At 56.4% G+C, this 17,857-nt stretch overlaps 1 protein-coding gene and 1 long non-coding RNA gene across 3 annotated transcripts in view; one reads left to right on the forward strand and one right to left on the reverse strand.

The window, feature by feature from the left end:
* Positions 1–13,213, reverse strand: part of CYB5R3 (cytochrome b5 reductase 3) — a 27,952-nt gene extending 14,739 nt beyond the window's left edge. Inside the window, exons 1-4 of one of the 2 annotated variants that reach the window (XM_036088364.2) lie at positions 13,078–13,213; positions 3,861–3,992; positions 944–1,016; positions 478–584 (exon numbers count right to left, since the gene is read on the reverse strand). In XM_036088364.2, coding sequence (XP_035944257.1) covers positions 478–584; positions 944–1,016; positions 3,861–3,992; positions 13,078–13,098 — 333 coding nt within the window. In that variant the 5' untranslated portion in view covers positions 13,099–13,213. Of the gene's footprint in view, positions 1–477; positions 585–943; positions 1,017–3,860; positions 3,993–10,718; positions 10,740–13,077 lie in introns of those variants that run through there. The other variant, XM_036088365.2, reaches the window with a different exon arrangement.
* Positions 11,207–15,084, forward strand: LOC118533228 (uncharacterized). Its single transcript, XR_004916122.2, has 2 exons — positions 11,207–11,598; positions 14,600–15,084. It is a non-coding gene; the product is annotated as an uncharacterized LOC118533228 (long non-coding RNA).
* The last annotated feature ends 2,773 nt before the right edge of the window (positions 15,085–17,857 follow it).

Here is a 17,857-nt window from a genome sequence, read left to right on the forward strand (position 1 = left end):
CTCTGATCTAATGGCTTCATCTCTCCCACAGCGTGTACCCATCCCTCACCCATGATGGATCTCAGCTCCCCAGACAATGACCTGAGCTCCTCACACCACTCTTGAGGGGGCTTTAGATTGTTTCTTAGGGAAACATGCTCAGGAAAGGACCAGCTGTCACCGAGCCCGTGTGACTGAGTGTGGTGGGGCAGGCCCCCTGGGGCCACAACCGGACACCTAGTGCCCTAGGCTCTGCCCGTCCAAGAGCAGGCAAGTGAGCTCCGCACGAGCTGGTCAACCTTCCTGGTTTCTCTCCTGCAGACGATCTGTCCTCAGATCCTGCCCTCTGCCAAGCCCCCACATTTGGCTTGTGCTGGGAAACTCCCGTTTGCTATTCATTCAGAAACCAGGCACGAGGGAGCACTGGGCCTTCAGAGACCAGATTACAAGGGATGTGGTCACTCCTGCCCCCACACGGCCGCGGCCCCAAGACCTCACCTTGATGACCAGGTCCACAAAGCCCTTGTCATCATCGCTGGAGACGGGCGTGTAGGGCCGAATGACCAGGTTTCCATCGATCCGAGCTGAGAGGTAGATGTGCTGGCCTGCAGGATGAGGAGGGGTGATGCCGGTCCCGAGGGGGCCACAGACTACCTCTGCAGCCTGTGCTGGGTCGAGTCAGCCATCGCCCCGTGCTCCGCCCTGTCCTCCAAGGCCAGCCTGGCCTGGGCTCCAGGGCCCCCTTCCTGCCCCCACCCCCCGGGGATTCCCATCATGCCCCAGCTTCCTGCTGCCACACCTCTGCTCCTGCCGGGGACACTGCCGGGAACACCGGGGATTTCCCCTCTCTTTCGGACACTCATCTTTGGAGGCCCAGTGTGGCTGTCACCTTGAAGCCTTCCCCACTCTCCCTAGTGCAAGTGTGAAGCTCCCACTCTCTGACCTAGCCCCTGGTGTCACTCACCGACGGGGAGGCCCAGGATGTGCTCCGGCGACGGCAGGGCGAAGCGGAACCGCCGGGTGTCGTGGCTGATCAGCTGCAAAGAGACCCGAGCCGTTGGGCGGCGCCCCGCCCCCAGCCCTCAGAGCTGCTCGTGCCCCGTTGCCACCCAGAAGGGATGCCGATGCCACCCGCGGACTCACATCCTGCAGGCACGTGTGCACGGGCGCCGGAGGCAAGCACACCGCGTCTGCTCCCACTGGCCCAGGGAAGGGCAGGGACCCGCCCGGGGCCAGCCAGCGAGGTGATCAGGGTAGGGAACAAACTCAGGATCCCAAAGGGAGGCTGCCAGATGGCCCAGAAAATTCTGGGGGCAAGGGGGAGGATCCAACCCTGCCATCAGCTTGGGCAGTGTCCTGGGGTGGCAGGAAGCCCTCGGGCCCTGGGCTGGCAAGCTAGGGGCAGAGCTGAGACAAGGCCCGTGTACCCGGGCCGAGGACACAAGAGAGGGGCTCCAGATTACACTCAAAGCCCCCTGAGAAGTGGGACAGCTGTGACTGCAGCAGGGCTGCACAGGGCAGGAAGCGTGCCAGCCCCACTGCTCACGAGGTCACGGCCACGGCTAAGAGCCCTAAGCCAGGCCTCCACCCTGCGCAGGATGGGCAGGTGACAGCCACTTCCCCTCCAGAGCAGGGCAGAGGCTGGTTAAGGGCCAGGCTGGGCCAAAAAAGGAGCCGGAACCCAAGCCCCTGAATCCCCATTAAGCAGTCTTAAACCAAGGCCAGGGGAGGCAAGCCTCCCACAGTGAGCTGTGGTCAGAGCCGGGAACAAGCCCAGCACCCCAGCCCCCTGAGGCCCCTGTGGGGTCTCTCCTGTACCCGGGGCAGCCAGGACGGGGGGGTGTGGAGGGGCCGCACAGAAGGCAGGCCGCTGTCCAGCACTGGTCCGCGCCCACACGAGACCAGGCGACGTGGCAAGGTCACGGATGGACACAGTGTCATCACTTGGAGGGAGGACAGCAGACTCCTCCAGAGGAGCAGAGCATCATTCTGAGTGTCCCTGAAGTGTCCGAGCAGAGCCAGGAGGCCCAGGTCTCAGAAAGCCAGAGCCCACCCACCACTCAGGATGCAAGCAGCGGTCTCTCCACCCCAGCAGCCCAGGCCTGAGGCTGCCTCCCCCAGGAACCACGCAAACGGAGCCCCCAGGCCTCCTGGGAACAGATTCCAGGATTATCCATTGGTCCTGGGGCTCAAGGTCAGAAACCCACACACCAGACAATTTTTGGAAGAGAAACGAGGGAAAGACACTGATAATTCTTGGGCTGGATGACAGTGGCAGGGCACATCTGTGTGGGGCTCAGCATGGTGCTGGCGTTCAGGAGGCTGCTGGCCGTGATGAGCCGCGCAGTCGACCCCCAGAGCTTCAGGGGGACCTTGAGGGTCAACAGGTACGGGGAGGGCACGCAGTGGGGGCTTCCCTGTGCCCCTGGGGGAGCTTAGCAAAAGTATCAAAAAGCGGACCCACCGGCTGACCCCGGAAAGCCACCACTAGGCTACAACGGGGAGGCGGCAGATTTAACTGCTAAGACACTAGCCTCCGGCTCAATCCAAAGGGACTGGTGGGTCCACTGTGCAACATCCCTACAGAGAAATACTAGACTGTCGTCAAAAATAATGAACGAGCTTTAGGTGAGATGTGATAAGGTGTCCATGTTGTATGGCTGGCTAAAAAATCAGGTTATTAAAAAAGTGAGAGTAAGTATATACACGCCTGAAACTCTGCAAATCCACGTATATGAATGTGATGCCCAGAAAAGGCTCACACGGGCCCGTGAATTGGGACCCTCCACACGGGGGAGGCGTGGCAGGGGATGGGATGGACAGGACGTTAATACTTCACAAAGAATTTTTATAGTGAGCACATACAAGCCATATATTCCTTCTGGAATTAAAATTTTTAAAATATATATAAAACATAATGAAAAGATAAAGCCTGGTAAAAGCCTCTGGGAAGCGATTTTTTTTTTTCCTATCTTTGGTTTTTGACGTGTCTGTGACCTCCCGGTCCTGTGCCTCAGGGGACCTCAGACTCGCATGGAGCTCAGGGTGGAGCCGGGGCCCAGGGCTCAGGGCCTGGCAGGTGACTTTCTCTGCTCCATGACTCAGTTCTCCCTGTCACACCCTTCCAAGGCAGCTGCCGGTGGCCAGAAATAGCAGCAGGGAGGGGCTCTGCTGAGGGAGAGTAGGGAGAAAAGCAGCTGTTATAGGGACGCAAGTCAAAGGAGGGAGAGGATGGTTTTAAATCATGATCAGACGTTTGAAAAGGAAAAGGGTCAAACAGGAGGGCAAGAGTAAGCCTTCCAGAGGGGTGGATGGAGCCCCATAGCGAGATAACGGGATCACGAATCTGCACAGAGGAAGAGATACCGGGGTCCAACAAGCACCAGGCCCGGAGTAGATGACCGTGGGGGCAGGGAGGAGTCATTCACTTTAAGGAAAGGGGCACTGGGCTGGGAAGCTCCTGGGACCAAGGCAGGGGTAGGCCTGAATCCTGGTTCTACCCCTAACTCACAACGTGACCTCCAATGCCCCCCTGCTCCTCTCTTGCCCTCTGTTTTCCCATCTGTTAAATGGGCGCTTCGACCCCAAAGTCCTGAGGGGTCCCTCTTGTTCTGGCTTTCTGTGGGATAGAGAGCGTAGTTCGGAGAGCAGGCTCTGTGGTCAGAGACCTGGGTTTGAATCCTTCTGCACACTTACAGGTAACTTTAGAAGGCAACATCACTTCAATTTCCCATCTATAAGAAGGGCAGACAACAAGACCTACTTTGGAGCGGGGGCCGGGGCCCTGAGTACACACAGCAGGTGCTGAGAAACACTGTGATGCTGGCAAAGAGGGTGAGGAGCCTCCATGGGTCCAGACCCCCACGGTGTCGGGCACTCACCTCCTTGTCGATGAGCCGCAGTGGGTACTTGATGTCCGGGCTCTCAAGGGTGATGGCCGGGGTGGAGCGCTGGAACAGCTTCATGAGCAGGCTGTAGAGGAACCAGACTGGGGAGAGGACCACGTGGCCCAACTGAAATGACAGGGACAGACCCACGAGGTCAGTGTGGGCACGGGGAGGGGCCTGCCCCCTGCCCTTCCCGCAGGCACACCAGTTGGTTCACACCTCCAGGCCTCTGCTCGTGCTGTCCCCTCTGCCAGGAGCACCCTCTCCCCACCATCCTCATCTAGGGAATCCCAGCATCCATTCTGGTGCTGGCTGGGCAAAGTTATAAAACCCAGGCACATGAAACCTATCACCGTATTCCTAAGTCACTGGCAAAGCTCCATTTCCCAGAGGAACCAGGACAAAGAAAGCTACGTAACAGAGCATGTGTCCCTTTTCACTTTGGCTGCCAGGAAGCTCAGAGTAAAGTTCACAAGTAATTGTGCTTCATTTTGAGCACTGTGTATCTGTGCTCCCTCCCTCCTTCCCTTCCTTTAGTCAATTTCCCTGGTCCTATTAAGTGATGTTGAGCCCTAGCTCTATTTACATAGACACACCCCTGAGCCCAGAGTTCTGCCTTAAGGTGGGAGAGACAGCTGAGGCACTGACCTGGGCACTGGGGAGCTCTGCTCCTTGCTGGCTGTGGGATCCTGGCTAAGTCCCTTCCCCTCTCTGAAATGAATGGACCAGATGATCTGCAAGGTCCCCTGAAACTCGGAGAGTCTACTGCTCAGCACCATGATGAGCCCCACAGGGGCGTTCATCTCAGGACAACCCTCAGTGGGTTGTCATTACCACCACTTTACAGATGAGCAAGCAGCTCAGAAAGGTGAAGCAACCTGCCCACAGTCACACAGCAGCTGGTGGGTGGGGAGCTGCAATGTGAACCTGAGTCCACTCACTTCCCCAGTCCCACTCAAACAGCGGGCCCATGCTCACTCTCCTGCGTGACCCTGAGAGGCTCCTCCTTGCCAGCCCCCTGCCCCCCCATATCTCAGCCTCACAAAGAGGTTGTTTAGATTTTTGTTAAGAGCTAGTTTAGATTTTTATTTATTTTTTAAAGTAGACTTCTTTTTAAGGATTTATTTATTTATGAGAGGGGGCGGAGCACACGAGCACGGGGTGGAGCAGCAGAGGGAGAGGGAAAGTCCCAAGTCGACTCTGTGCTGAGCATAGAGCCAGATGCGGGGCTCGATCCCACAACTCCGAGATCACGATCAGAGCCGAAACCAAGAGTCGGATGCTCAACTGACTGCGCCAGCCAGGCACCAGTGTTTAGATTTTTAAAAAACAGAAAACCCAAATCCCATGGCCAGATAGCTCACTGCTTTGGTTTACTTGGGGAGAACACCCTTGTGGAGGAAGACAAGTGGTCACCTGTTCTTTCTAGCTGTTTTTGTCCCGGGGGCAAATCACTTAGCCGCTCTGAGCTGTTTCTCCATCTGTGAAATGGGATCGTTTCATCTGCCTCTAACCATGAGGAAAACAGTGAGGGCCATTCTCCAGGACAACTGGCCAAGACTCCTCAAAAATGTCAACAGCACAAAAAAACAAAGAAAGGTCAGAGAATTGGTCCCAATTAAAGGAAGCTCTGGTGGGTTGAATGGTGGCCCAAAGATATATCCACCCAGATCCTGGGAATGTGACCTGACTTGGATAAAGGGTCTTTGTCGATGCAACCAAGCTAAGGATCTTGAGATGAGATCATCTGAGATTATTCTGGTGGGCCCTAAACCCCATGACAAGTGTCCTTATAAGAGAAAGAAGACTCAGAGGCCACATGAAGACAGAGACAAAGACGAGCAAGGTGGGCACAAGCCAAGGAAGCTAAACATTGTTGACAGCCACGGGAGCAGGAAGAGACAAGAAGGACCCTTCCCTACACTTCCAGAGAGGGCGGCCCTGCCAACACACTGATTTCAGACTTCTGGCCTCCAGAAGAGTGAGAGAATAACGTCTGCTGTTTTATGTAGTTTGTGGTGACTGTTAGAGTCCTAGGAAACCAATAGAGAGGCCAAAGAGACAGAGCACCAGAATGCGATGCGTGGCTTTGGACTAAATCCTGCGTCAGAAATAAAACAGCTATAAAGGGCAATATTTTTTTAAAGATTTATTTATTATTTGAGAGAAAGAGACAGAGAGAGCGAGCACAAGCAGGGGAGGGGCAGAGAGGGAGGGGGAGAATCTCAAGCAAGACTCCCTGCTGAGCGCAGAGCCGGAAACAGGCTTGATTTCACAACCAGGACCCGAGCTGAAATCAAGAGTCGGATGCTCAACCGACTGAGCCACCCAGGCACCCCTATAAAGGGCAATATTGAGACAATGGGTGAAATCTGAATTAAGACCCATGGATTAGATAAGAGCATTGCAGGGGGCGCCTGGGTGGCTCAGTCGGTTAAGCGTCGGCTTTTGGCTCAGGTCATGATCCCAGGGTCCTGGGATTGGCCCCACATCCGGCTCTCTGCCCAGCAGGGAGCCTGTTTCTCCCTCTGCCTGCCACTCGCTCGTGCGCTCTCTCACTCTCTCTCTCTTCTGTCAAATAAATACAAATCTTAAAAAAAAAAAAAAAAAGGATAAGAGCATTGCATCAATGTTACTTTCCTGATTTGATCACTGTCCTGTAATTAGGCAACAGAATGGCCTTGTCCTTAGGGGGTAAAGGGGCATCGTACCTGTAACTTACTCTTAAATAGTTAAAAAAATAAATAAAATATACACACACCCACAATAAAGCAAATATAGTAAATGTTAACAGTGGGTCCATCTGGGCAAAAAGTATACAATGGTTCTTTGCACATTACTGCAACTTTACTGTAAGTCTGAAATTATTTCAAAATAAAAAGTGGGGGTGGGGTAGGGAGGAGCCCACACTGGTGGTTTGAACAGTGCGGTGGTAGAGGCCCATTGAGGACGGCAGGAAAAAGCTCCTGTGTGTCCACACAGAACACTGCTTCTCCAGAAAGCTGGCTCACATTTTGTTCTCCAAGCATCACTAGCACACCTCCCTGACTTTAATTCTCTCAGCAAATGACCATGTGTTCTCCTTATCATCATCCTACAAGTTCCCCTTTTTGCCTTGGCGGCCAGGAAGCTCAGAGCCAAGTTCTCTGCTTGCATGGAGGCCTCTTTGCTTCCTTTGTGGGCTTCTGGAGATAGCATATTCTGCAGAGCATGGACCTGGAAGTGGCTGGGTGAGAGGACCCTCGCCTCTCAAGGTCCAACCCACTGCTCCCTGGCTTCCTAGAAGCCTTGCCAGGATTCCCCAGTTTCTATCAACCCAGGGAAGGCGCTCTAGCTGAGTACCTGAGGCCTCTCTGAGCCTCAGTGTTCTCATCTGTAGAAGGTAGGTAAGAGCTACTGCTCTGCCCACCTCCTGGGGGAGCCGGGATATGAGATGAGATGGGGGCGCCCAGGTCACAGAGGAATGTGGGTGCACACACAGGAGCTTTTTCCTGCCGTCCTCAATGGGCCTCTACCACCAGGGAGATGGAACACCCAGGTGAAGGAAGGGCAGAAGCACAAGATCCCATGGCAGGCCTGGCCCCTGCTCCCCAAACTGGCCCAGCAGCTTCAAGTTACCTTGTCGCAGCTATGGTTTCAGGCCCTTTTTTGGGCTCAGAACAATGTGCCTTCTCTTCCGGGCAGGGCCTCCAGGCTGGGTACAGCCTAGGCCCCACCCCACAGAGCCCCTGGTCTGTGACTAATGAGTCTGAAGGAAAGGCCCATGGGAGCCAGCCAGGGCTCCCTTCTCCAACCCCACCCATCACAGCAGGGGCTGGGGCCACGCGGCAGGGGTCTCTGGCCACTGCCCATTTAACCAGCACCCACCGTATCCCAGGTACCACACGGCGTTTCGCCCATCCTGGGTCTCATTAAGGGGCCTGGTTGGCAGCCCTGAACCTGGGGGTCAGAAGGCCCAGGTCTGAAACCCCAGCTCAGGACCTCAGGAGAGAATCTCAGCCTCTCCAGGCCCCACCCTCCTCAAGTGCAAATGGACGGTCCCATCTAGGGCTGGGGAGGTGGGGGTGGGGGGGGGCGGAGATGGAATAGGCCACACACAGAGCAGGCCGACAAACGTTTCCAAGCTGGCAATGCTCGGCGAATGGGATGTGAGCAACCTGGGAGAATCCTCCTTTCGACCTCAGGCCATAGGCGCCATGATTATCACCAGGTTACAGATAAGGAAATAGACCCAGGGAAGGCCAGTATCTTGCCCCAATCGCACCAAAGTCAATCCTCAGGGGACCACACTCACAGGGGATACTACTGTCCCTGTTTCTCAGTGAAGTGACTTGCCTGTGGTCCCGCAGCAAGTCAAGGGGTGGAGCCAGGACTCAACGCCAGGCCTGTCTAGCTCTTCCTAGGCCACCTCCCAGGACGGGTGCCCTCTCTGTGCCCTGGCCACAGAGCCCGAGGCCCGAATCCCACCTGCTCCACCACAGTCCGATATCCTGCCTCCCACAATGAGGCCCCAACTGCCAAGCCAACAGGGCACCCACCCCCTCCTCAAACACCCACGACGGCTCCCCATTGCCTACACTCAAGGCCCCTACTGTATGGCTACAACTCTGGCCAAAAGCCCTTCTTGCCTCAGGCCTTTGCATACTCTTCTTTCTGCCCCTAATGCCCTTTTTCTTCCCTCATCCAAACAGGAAACTCCTATTCATCCCTCAGAGCCCAGCTCAAATGTCAAATCTTCCTTGACGGGCCCCTCCCTAGTTAATCAGGCCCTCAGGGGACTTCCACAGCCCCTACTCCCCTCTGCAAAGTCTGTGGGGGCGAGGAGATTCTGCAGGCCCCTCCCAGAGAAGCCATATCCGTTGGGAACACTGTTGAGGGAGAAATGAAGTGAAGTTACATTTGCAGGAAATCACCATTGTAGGGAGCCCTGGAGATGAATTGAAATGACAGTAAGAGCCAGCTGGAGTTGTGTTTGGTGCTCCCTGGAGTTTTATTTTCCCGAGTGCACAGCCAAGTTTAATAACATAAGACCCCTTGGCCTGCAGCTCGCTCCCTTGCATTTCCTCACTGACCCACAGCAGTGGGAGACAGGCCAACTGCATTCATTTGACAAATGAGGAAACTGAGGCTCAGGGAGGCCCAGGGTGAAGTCTGGGCTTGGGTTGCCAATTTTCTCTCCCTTATCTCTCACCTGCCCCAAGCCCACAAACACTGGCAGTGAAAACGGTTCCTAAGTCAACAGCTCTGAAGGCAAGTCCTGAACAAGGGTTGCAACCCTAGCACAGACCTTCCAGATGCCAGGTCCCAGCCTCGGGGACCCCGGGTGCCAGCCTGGGCTCAAACAGCCGGGGCCAGCGCCCACATGTGGTCACGGCTGACACGGAACAGCAGACCCCAGAGCAGAAGCCCCAGAAGGGTGGGGGCATCTTGGTGTCTCATCACCACGGCACCCCCAGAGCTCAGAGCAGAGACACTCCGTAAATATTTGTGGATAAATTCGTGAAGGGACAACAACAAGCCCCACCCCCGCCCCCACTCCAGGCCTTTCTCTGACTCTTTTTATTTTGTCTGGAAGTTTCAGGAACCAGGGCAAGAGGCCAGGTCCCTCCCGGGAAGGCACGGGCCTACCAGCTTACCCTGTCGATTTAAAAAACCCACAGCCCTCCACAGAGCACAGGCCCAGGCGGCTAGGATCCTAGGTTCGATCCTGTTAGGCGCACCCACCTTCCAGAGGTATGGTGGGTTCAGTGCCAAGGCCAGAAGGGGCCGCCCACGTGGGCAGGTGATACGGTCAGCCGCCTCCCTTCCAGCGCCCACTGCCAGGGACCAGGCTCTGCAGAGCACCGGGCGGCCGCCCTGCGCATAATTATTTCCCATAATCCTGAAGTCCATTCCAGGCCAGAAAGCTGAGGCCCAGGTGACAGACCTGGCCCAAGGGCCAGGATTTGAACCCCGGCATCTGGCTCGAGTCCACGCACTGAGTCACCGTACAACACTGCCCCTCTGTGCCCGCGGGCACCGTGCGGCCCCTGAGAGAGCAGAGGTGGACTTGGCAAGCGCAACATTCCTACCCGGGGAGGCCGCTGTGGGCAGCTCGTCCTTCAGGCCAGACACCCCCGGGAGCACACCTACCAGGGCTCACGCTGGATTCGGGGGACACAAGCCAGGGCACCCTGCCTGAGGAGCTCAAGCCAGTGGGGAAGCCAGATGCAGTCAGGGGAAAGGGTACAGTGGCTTCATCTCCCGAAAATTGAAGGCTTTGCCAGATTCACAAGGGGCAGGGATGCCCCTGTTCCCGCAACTTGGGTTCCCGCAACTCTGCACCCCCCGCCAGCCCTGCACGCGGTGGGCAGAGTAAACAGGAGGCAGACGGCTGAGGCCAAGGCCCCACCCCAGCTCCTCCTCAGCCGAGCTGCTCGTACACAGACACACACATGTACACACACACACACGTACACACATGTACACACACACGTACACATGCACACGCACATACCCACGTTACCACAGCCTTTGGGGGGGTGGGTCTAGGAGACAGCTGCCTCCCAAGCCTTGACCTGATGCCCCCCAGGCCATGCTCTGCCCACCAGGGAACCCAGCACCTGCCTCTCCTCACCTCTGCTGACACAGAAGGGGCAGCCGGAGTCCCAGGATGTCTCCAGGGAGCCCCCCCAGCTCGCCCACCACTGCTGAGGGGCTGGGAAGCCTGCTACCCTCCACGGGGCACCCTGCCCTGCTGCTCAGCCCCTGGAATTCCCTACTGGGACCGTGGCATCCACTCTACCCGGGTTAGGTCTGCGTGGGCAGACTAAGCCCCCCTCCCAGGTGCCAGCTCCCTGTGCTGAGCCTTACCTGCCTGTCGCCCACCAGCTGTCCTGCTGCGATCTGAGTGTCCACCCCCGTCCTGGTCCCCTTCTCAGGAAGTGGAAGGAAGTTGGAGGGAGTGGAGGAAGTTCTGCAGAGGGGGGCTCCTGGCTCCGAACTGTGGGGGAGGGGAACTCGGGAGGAGGGGCAGGTGCACAGCAATGCTGCTCTCAGCAGGGGAGACACAGCCCTGCTTTCCTGGGGCCAGGGATGAGGGCCACAGATGAGGCACAGGGCAGCCAGGGCGGGGGGCGGTGGCAAGCCTGGGACTCTACCTGTAATGGCAGCCTGTCCGGGCCCACTGAGCACTCACGGCCGTGCTGGGGGCAGGGGAGCCACCGTCCTGGATGGCGGGCCAATCCCCGTGTTCCCCCCAGGTGGCTGACAGACTCAAGTGCCACCCCTTCAGCTGGGGCCCCCTGGAGTATGGGCGGAGGCCTCCCGCAGAGCCTGCTCATCTCCGATAAGACGTCTGGGGCCCAGAGCCCGAGCCAGCCTCCCGCAGACCCTGTGGAGACCGTGTGCCAGGAGGCCTAGCTCGGGTCTGCTGTGGGTATTTCGGGCTAAGCGGGGATCCCAGCAGGGCACACACAAGGAAGGGGCAATTCCTGCCCAGCCACCTGGGGGGAACGCTGGGCGACTGGCCTGCCGTCTGGGGCTGCGGCCCCCCTGCCCCCAGCACAGCTGTGAGTCCTCAGTGGGCCCCCTGGACCGAGGAGGCCGTGGACTTGGTGAGTCTCCTGACTCCCAGACAGGGCTCTGCCCCTCACAAGGGGGTTGCCAAGAGGCCTTGGCTCTTCAGCAAAAATGTATGGAGCGGCCACACGCTGGGGACGCACTGACAAATCCTACCAACACCAGCTAGAAGGTGAGAAGCGTTGGGAAACAGAGCAGGGGTGGGGGTCAGGGGGTTGAGTAATGGAGGAGGAGGGTCAGGACGTTACTCCGAAGCTGAGTAATACCCACAGGTTCGCCCTGGGTAAGGCTGCTCCTTGGTCTGAATGTCCCCCAGAGTCCTGGGCTGGGCCACAACTGCATGACAAGTACCCAGGCCAAGAGGCCTTTTGCCTCACCGTGAGGAGGAGCCTCACAGAGCCAGAGGGAGGAAGCAGGCACCCTCCAAGTCCCAGGCACCCGGGGTGGCGGTGGCGGTGGAGGCAAGTGGCTCTGGGCCTAGTCCTCAGTGCCAGGCCTGTGGCCTGCTCCCTGCGCCCAGCCAGCACCCGGGACCAGAGTACGTGTAAGGGCGTGGGAGGCTGCCCTCTGCCTCCAGCCTTCACCCAGCCCAGCCACTGTGGCTTTTGAGAAATCCAAGAGCAGAGGCAGGTCGGGGGGAAGGCCCTGGGCCGACCCAAAAGTGACAGCATGGTGGTGGACTTTGGAGCCCACAAGTTCGGGCCCTGCCAGGCACAGGCAGGCGGCCGAGTGTGAGTTGCATTTCTTCATCTGTGAAATGGGGCTCACAAGTCTGTCAGCTTCTAGCATTCACGGGAGAGCCGGAGCCAGGCCTGGCTGCGCCCCAGGGCCCCTCCCGGCAGGAGACAAGGCTGCAGCGCGGTCACTGTGGCCCAGAGGAGCCACAAACCCTGCCACCGGACCACAGCACACACATACTCCACGCCCACATTCACGGGCTCTCAGATGCTCTCACACACATTCACTCCCACCTGCTCACTCGCTCACACACACACAGTCTCCGCCTCACACCTCCACACTCACACTGCCCACCACCCCTGCTTCGTAGATTCACTCAGCCACACATCTGCACTCTCAAACTCACGCACATGCACACTCTCGTGCACACTCACACTTCACATATTCCATCAGCCGTGTATCTGCAATCACAAACTCGTGCGCATTCACACTCACACGCACTCTCGTGCACACTCACACTTGGCACTACACCTAGTCGTGTCATTTGTTCACGCCCAGCCACACACGAGCGCGCTCAGACTCCTGCACACTCCCCCTCGCTCACCAGCACACCCAGTCACACTCCAACTTTCCCCGCCACACCCTCTCCCACCCTCACTCGCGCGGCTCACGGGCGCAGCCCGCTCCTCCCTCCACTGGGCGGGACCGGGCGGGATGTGAGGTGCGGCGGGGGGAGGGATGCGGGCGGGCGGGGCGCCCCGGTGCCCATCAGCCGGGTGCCCGCCCCCCGGGGCCCGCCGCCCGCACGCCCCCCGGGCAGGAGGGCTGGGTCCCGGCGACTGAGGGCCGGGGCGTGAGTCGCGGCTCCCGCGGCCCACGCGCGGGGCCGGGCGGGCCGGGTGGGGTCTCCGCGGCCCCCATCCCCGCGGCCCCCGCGCCCGTCCCCGCGCCCCCGGCGCCCCTCCCCGCCTACCGTGCTCAGCTGGGCTCCCATGGTGGCGCCGCACGGTGCTCGCTCCGCCGCCGCCGAGACAGTCGGGCCGCCGCGCCCAGGCCCCGCCCCCGGGCCGCGTCACCCTCGGCGGAGGGGCGGGGCCGAGCGGGCCCAGGCGGCCCCGCCCCGCACGCCGCCGCGGGGAAGGGGTGACGGGGGACCCCGCGCACGGCACGTGGCCCGCCGCACCCGCGGGCCGCGGTGCGGTCGCCACGCGAGCGCGCGGCCGGGGTGGCCCGCGGGGCCGCCTGGGGTGGGACGTTGGCCGGGTCTGGGTCCCGTTTGTCAGCAGAATGGGGGAAGATGGCGCCCCCCCTCGATGGGATCCGGAACATAAAGTCCGGAAACCACCAGGCCACGCCTGGCCTAAACTCCGACGGAGGCACCTAGCGCGGTGCTGGGCCCCGGGTCCTGACACTGCTTAGCTCCGTTCCCCTCCAGGCCTTTGAACTCGCTGTTCCCTCTCTCCGGGACACTGTCCCCAACGGCCTCAGAGCCAGCCCCGGCCTACTGTTTGGCTGCAGGTCAAACGTTCCCTCCTCAACAAGGCCTGCCCCGCCCCTGTGGTCTTCCTAGCACTTGGCCTGGAGCTGAAGTCATCCCATTGTGTTCCCTGGGGGCGAGGCGGGGCGGGGAGTGGTCTGCCTCCAGGCCCACTGCCTCCCAGCGGACTGTGGGCTCCCTGAGGGCAAGACTTTTTTTTTAAGAATTATTTATTAGAGAGAGAGGCAGAGGGAGAGAATTCTCAAGCAGACCCCCCCACACATACTGAGCGTATAGCCTGATGGGGTGCAATCCCAGGACCCTGAGATCATGACGTGAGCCAAAATCCAGAGTCTCGTGCTTAACCCACTGAGCCACCCACAAGCCCCCCAACTCTGCTTTGAAGTCCCCTGCGTGCCTGGAATCTAGGGTATAGTGGTTGCTCAATAAATACTTGTTGAATGAGCGAATTTAACAGACAGGACCGCCTCTGTGTAAGCCCACGCTGGCTCCAGGGCGGCTCTGTGGCCTTGGCCTCAGGAATGGTCTTGGACCCAGATGTGAGCTCCTGGTAGTCTGACTGCTCAGGCTGCCAGGCGTCGCGTCCCTGCAGTGTGATGCTGACCAGGCAGGCAGGGAACGGGGCCTTCCAGGCAGAAGGAGCTGGGCAGAACCTGGAGGTAGAAACAAGGTGGACACACACAGGGCTGCAAAAACCAGAGAGGCTGATAGAGGTGGAGCTGGAGGCACAAGGGGATGATGTGAAGTCAGGATGAGGCAGTATGGGGACCTGGGTGGGGGGAACTGGGATGTGGGGAGCCCTGGAGGATTTAGGCATGTGAGGGAGTGAATGGCTGGTTTTAAAGGGCAACAGGGGACAGCGTGGAGGGAGGAACAGAGAGAGGGATCTACTACCATAGAATATAAGGGTAAATGTGGCAGCAGATCAGTTAGGTATGATTTCAGTTTTATTGATCACAATTTTTTTCTTTTTCTTTCTCTCTTTTTTTTTTTTTAGTAATCTATGCCCAACATGGAGCTCAATCAAACTCAGGACCCCGAATTCAAGAGTTGCATACTCCATGGACTGAGCCAGCCAGGTGCCCCTATTGATCACAATTTTAGTATTACAAAGGAAGTAATGAAATCAGAAAGCTTGAGTTCAGGGTGTGCAACCAGTAACTTCCCATGAGTAGGTGCTTCTTTGGACAAGCACCCTCGTCCACAACACCTTCCACTGAGGCCTGGGAGCAGAAGCTCACCCCTGACCTCATTTTCCGCAGTCACGTCTGGTTTTCTTCATGTTCTTTAATGATGATGATGATCACAAATGTGGACATGTGATGTTGGCGTTTGTTCTCCTTGTGAAATCTGGAGGTGACTAACTTGGCTTTCTCCTCTGATCATACATCCTCACAAGCCATGAAGAATTCCCGTATAGGGCTTTTCCTCGAAACATTCATCCCTTAGATGGCATTAAATATACAAACAAAACTTAAATAACATTTAGACTAAGGCTATAAATGCTAGTCCAGCAAACAATCCTACAAAATCGGAATTAAGATGAAATCTATTTTTCTGTCTTGTATTATTATTTAAATTATTAGATGCATTTGTAGACTCGAAAAGGAAATGGCTTTCCTCCTAAAGTTATCACATTATTACTGCCTCTCATAAGATTATGTTAATTATCCACTTTATCTTTGACCCTCTTCATTTTTTCTGTATATAAAATTAACATTGTTCATAATCAACATAAAGTGTTGAAGCATTTTGCTCTCTCTGTAATAAATCCTGTCTGTGTTTACACCTCAACCCACTAACACACCTCAGTATGTAGAGCACAAAAGGAGATTTCACCCCTAGTTACTTCTGGAAGCTTCCCTAGAAAGTGACCCACCTGCCAGGCCTGGCCTCACACGGGTGTTGGTTCCTGCTTGCTTGTGAGACCACATTCCATGGCTGTACATGAACTTGGAGAGGCCAAACCTGGCGCACAAGTGGACAAAAATTGAAGCTGAAGCCAAAACTGGGGGCAGATTTGGTCTGCTTGAGGCTCGCATGTGGTCAGGACGTTTGCTATGAGCTCTGCATGGTGCCAACTCCAGCATCCCCAGAGACCCCTTGCAGCCACACCATCCAGCTGGCTTGGACCCCAGGCCCAGCAATCCTGTCCTCTGGCTGCCCCCATCCCTGAAAAGGGACTGGTCCAGGTGTGTTTATTTTGCCCAGTTATTGATCTGGGCCTCAACTCCCAACAGAGGTCCTTCCTGGGGTTTGGATCTGCTTACAATGGCCGAGTGAGACCCTAGGCCTGTTGCTTTCCAGGGGACACCGTTACAATTCCTGTCCCCTTTTCTCTGAGCTTCCCTCTTCTCCCTCCTGTCTGATCCTGCGTGCATCTTGGGAGGTGGGATGTCTATTCAGGGGTGGTAGGGAATGCAGGTTTACGGAGTTGTGGCTCCTTTTCTTTGGAGAGAGAGGGCTAGATTCCTACCCAGACTCCATGGGAGTTGCTTACGCCTGCAGGTCTATAGGGTGCCCATAGTGTTGGGGAGTATGTGGGGCTCAGAGAAAAGAGCTGGGATGACACTGATCAGGTGGCCCTCTCCTGCTCTTGAGACTCAAACCAAGAGGGTAGGTTTCACTGCCATTCATTGTGTGACAGGCTCAGGCCTTCCCCTTTCAGGGTCCCCCTCTGAGAAAGGATGGCTGTGGGTGTTGGGGAGGGCACAGTGTCTTCAAGACCACTTCTACTTCTGATATTTTATTTCTGAGTGCCCTCAGACTTGGAAAAATACCCAATGTTCAGAGAAATTGCAAGAATAGTACCACGAGGGACACCTGGGCGGCTCAGTCGGTTAAGCGTCTGACTCTTCATTTCGGCTCAGGTCATGATCTCGGTCTCGGGGTCACGGGATGGAGCCCCCCATCAGGCTCTACGCTCTGTAGGGAGTCTGCTTGAGGTTCTCTCTCTCCCTCTCCCTCTGCCCCTCCCCCTGCTCATGCTCTCTAAACAAACAAACACACAAATAAATAAAATCTTTACAAAAAAAGAATAGTACGATGAACTATCAGATTCACCAACTGTTATCATTTGACCTCTCTCTCTCTCCCCCTTCCTTCCTGTTTTCTTTTGCTGCACCTTGGAGAGTTCGTTGCAGGTTATGTGACCCCTCACCTCTAAACACTTCACATTTCTCCTAAGAACAAGGCCATTCTTTTATATACCACAGTTAAATGATCAAATTCAGGAACTTTCACATCGACAGGACACCATGACCTAGTCCCCAGTCCACATTCCACTTGCCCCAGCTGCCCCTATAATGTTTTTTATTATTTTTTCTGGCTCAGGCTCTAATCCCAGGTTAAGCGTGGCATTTACTTGACAGATCTCTTTAGTGTCCTTTGGATCAGAGAGCAGCAGGTGATGGACTGTTCGCCTGGTGTTGGCTGCCACGTCCACCTACAATAAGTTACCTTGATACCATCTGAAGGTCCTCCTCCCCCACATTGGTTTTTGCATTTGCGGACGCTCCTTGCCTGAGTCAATTGTCATCATGGTGGTTTAACTGGTTTACTAGTTGCTTTGGGGAAAGAAAAAAAAAAAAAGACCTTTGTCCTAATCATTCCTCAAGGTCCTTCAGGAAGCCAAAGAACAGAAACTCCCCACAGGCCTGTTTGCCTTCTGGGCATGAGCTGTCAGCTGAGAATCCCCTCCTCTACTCAGGTGTTTGCTCCTGGGGAGAGGCTGAGAGACCGGGTGGAGAAACCATTAGTTTCATTTCATGGAAGAGGAAACTGAGGCCCAGAATGAGGAGAGAAGTGGGCAGCCGTGAAGCAGCTCCTCCCAAAGAGTCTCTGGGCTCCAACACCTTCCACGGACCAGGGTACGGGTTTGGAAAGGAGGTTTTCAGGCAGACTGCAGGGCAGAGTTTCAGGGTCCAGGTTGGGGCTCTCTGACCCCTGACAGTCCCCCTGGTCCCTGTGACCTGTGTAGGACCTAGGTTGCCAGATTTAGCAAATAAAGATATAGGATGCCCGGTTAAATGTGAATTTCAGCTAAACAATGAATACTTTTTTAGTAGAAGTCTGTCCCAAATAAAGCACTTAAAACACACTTATACTAAAAATTACACTAAAACCTCATGATGTCTGGGATGTTTGAACTGACACAAGGGTTGCCAATTAAGATACAGGACACCCAGGTCAATTTCAATTTCAGGGAAACAATTTTTAAACTCAGATGTAGGGAATGAAAACATGTGGCAGGTGT

This window comes from Halichoerus grypus, chromosome 6 (genome assembly GCF_964656455.1).
Source record: "Halichoerus grypus chromosome 6, mHalGry1.hap1.1, whole genome shotgun sequence".
NCBI classification, from domain to species: domain Eukaryota; kingdom Metazoa; phylum Chordata; class Mammalia; order Carnivora; family Phocidae; genus Halichoerus; species Halichoerus grypus.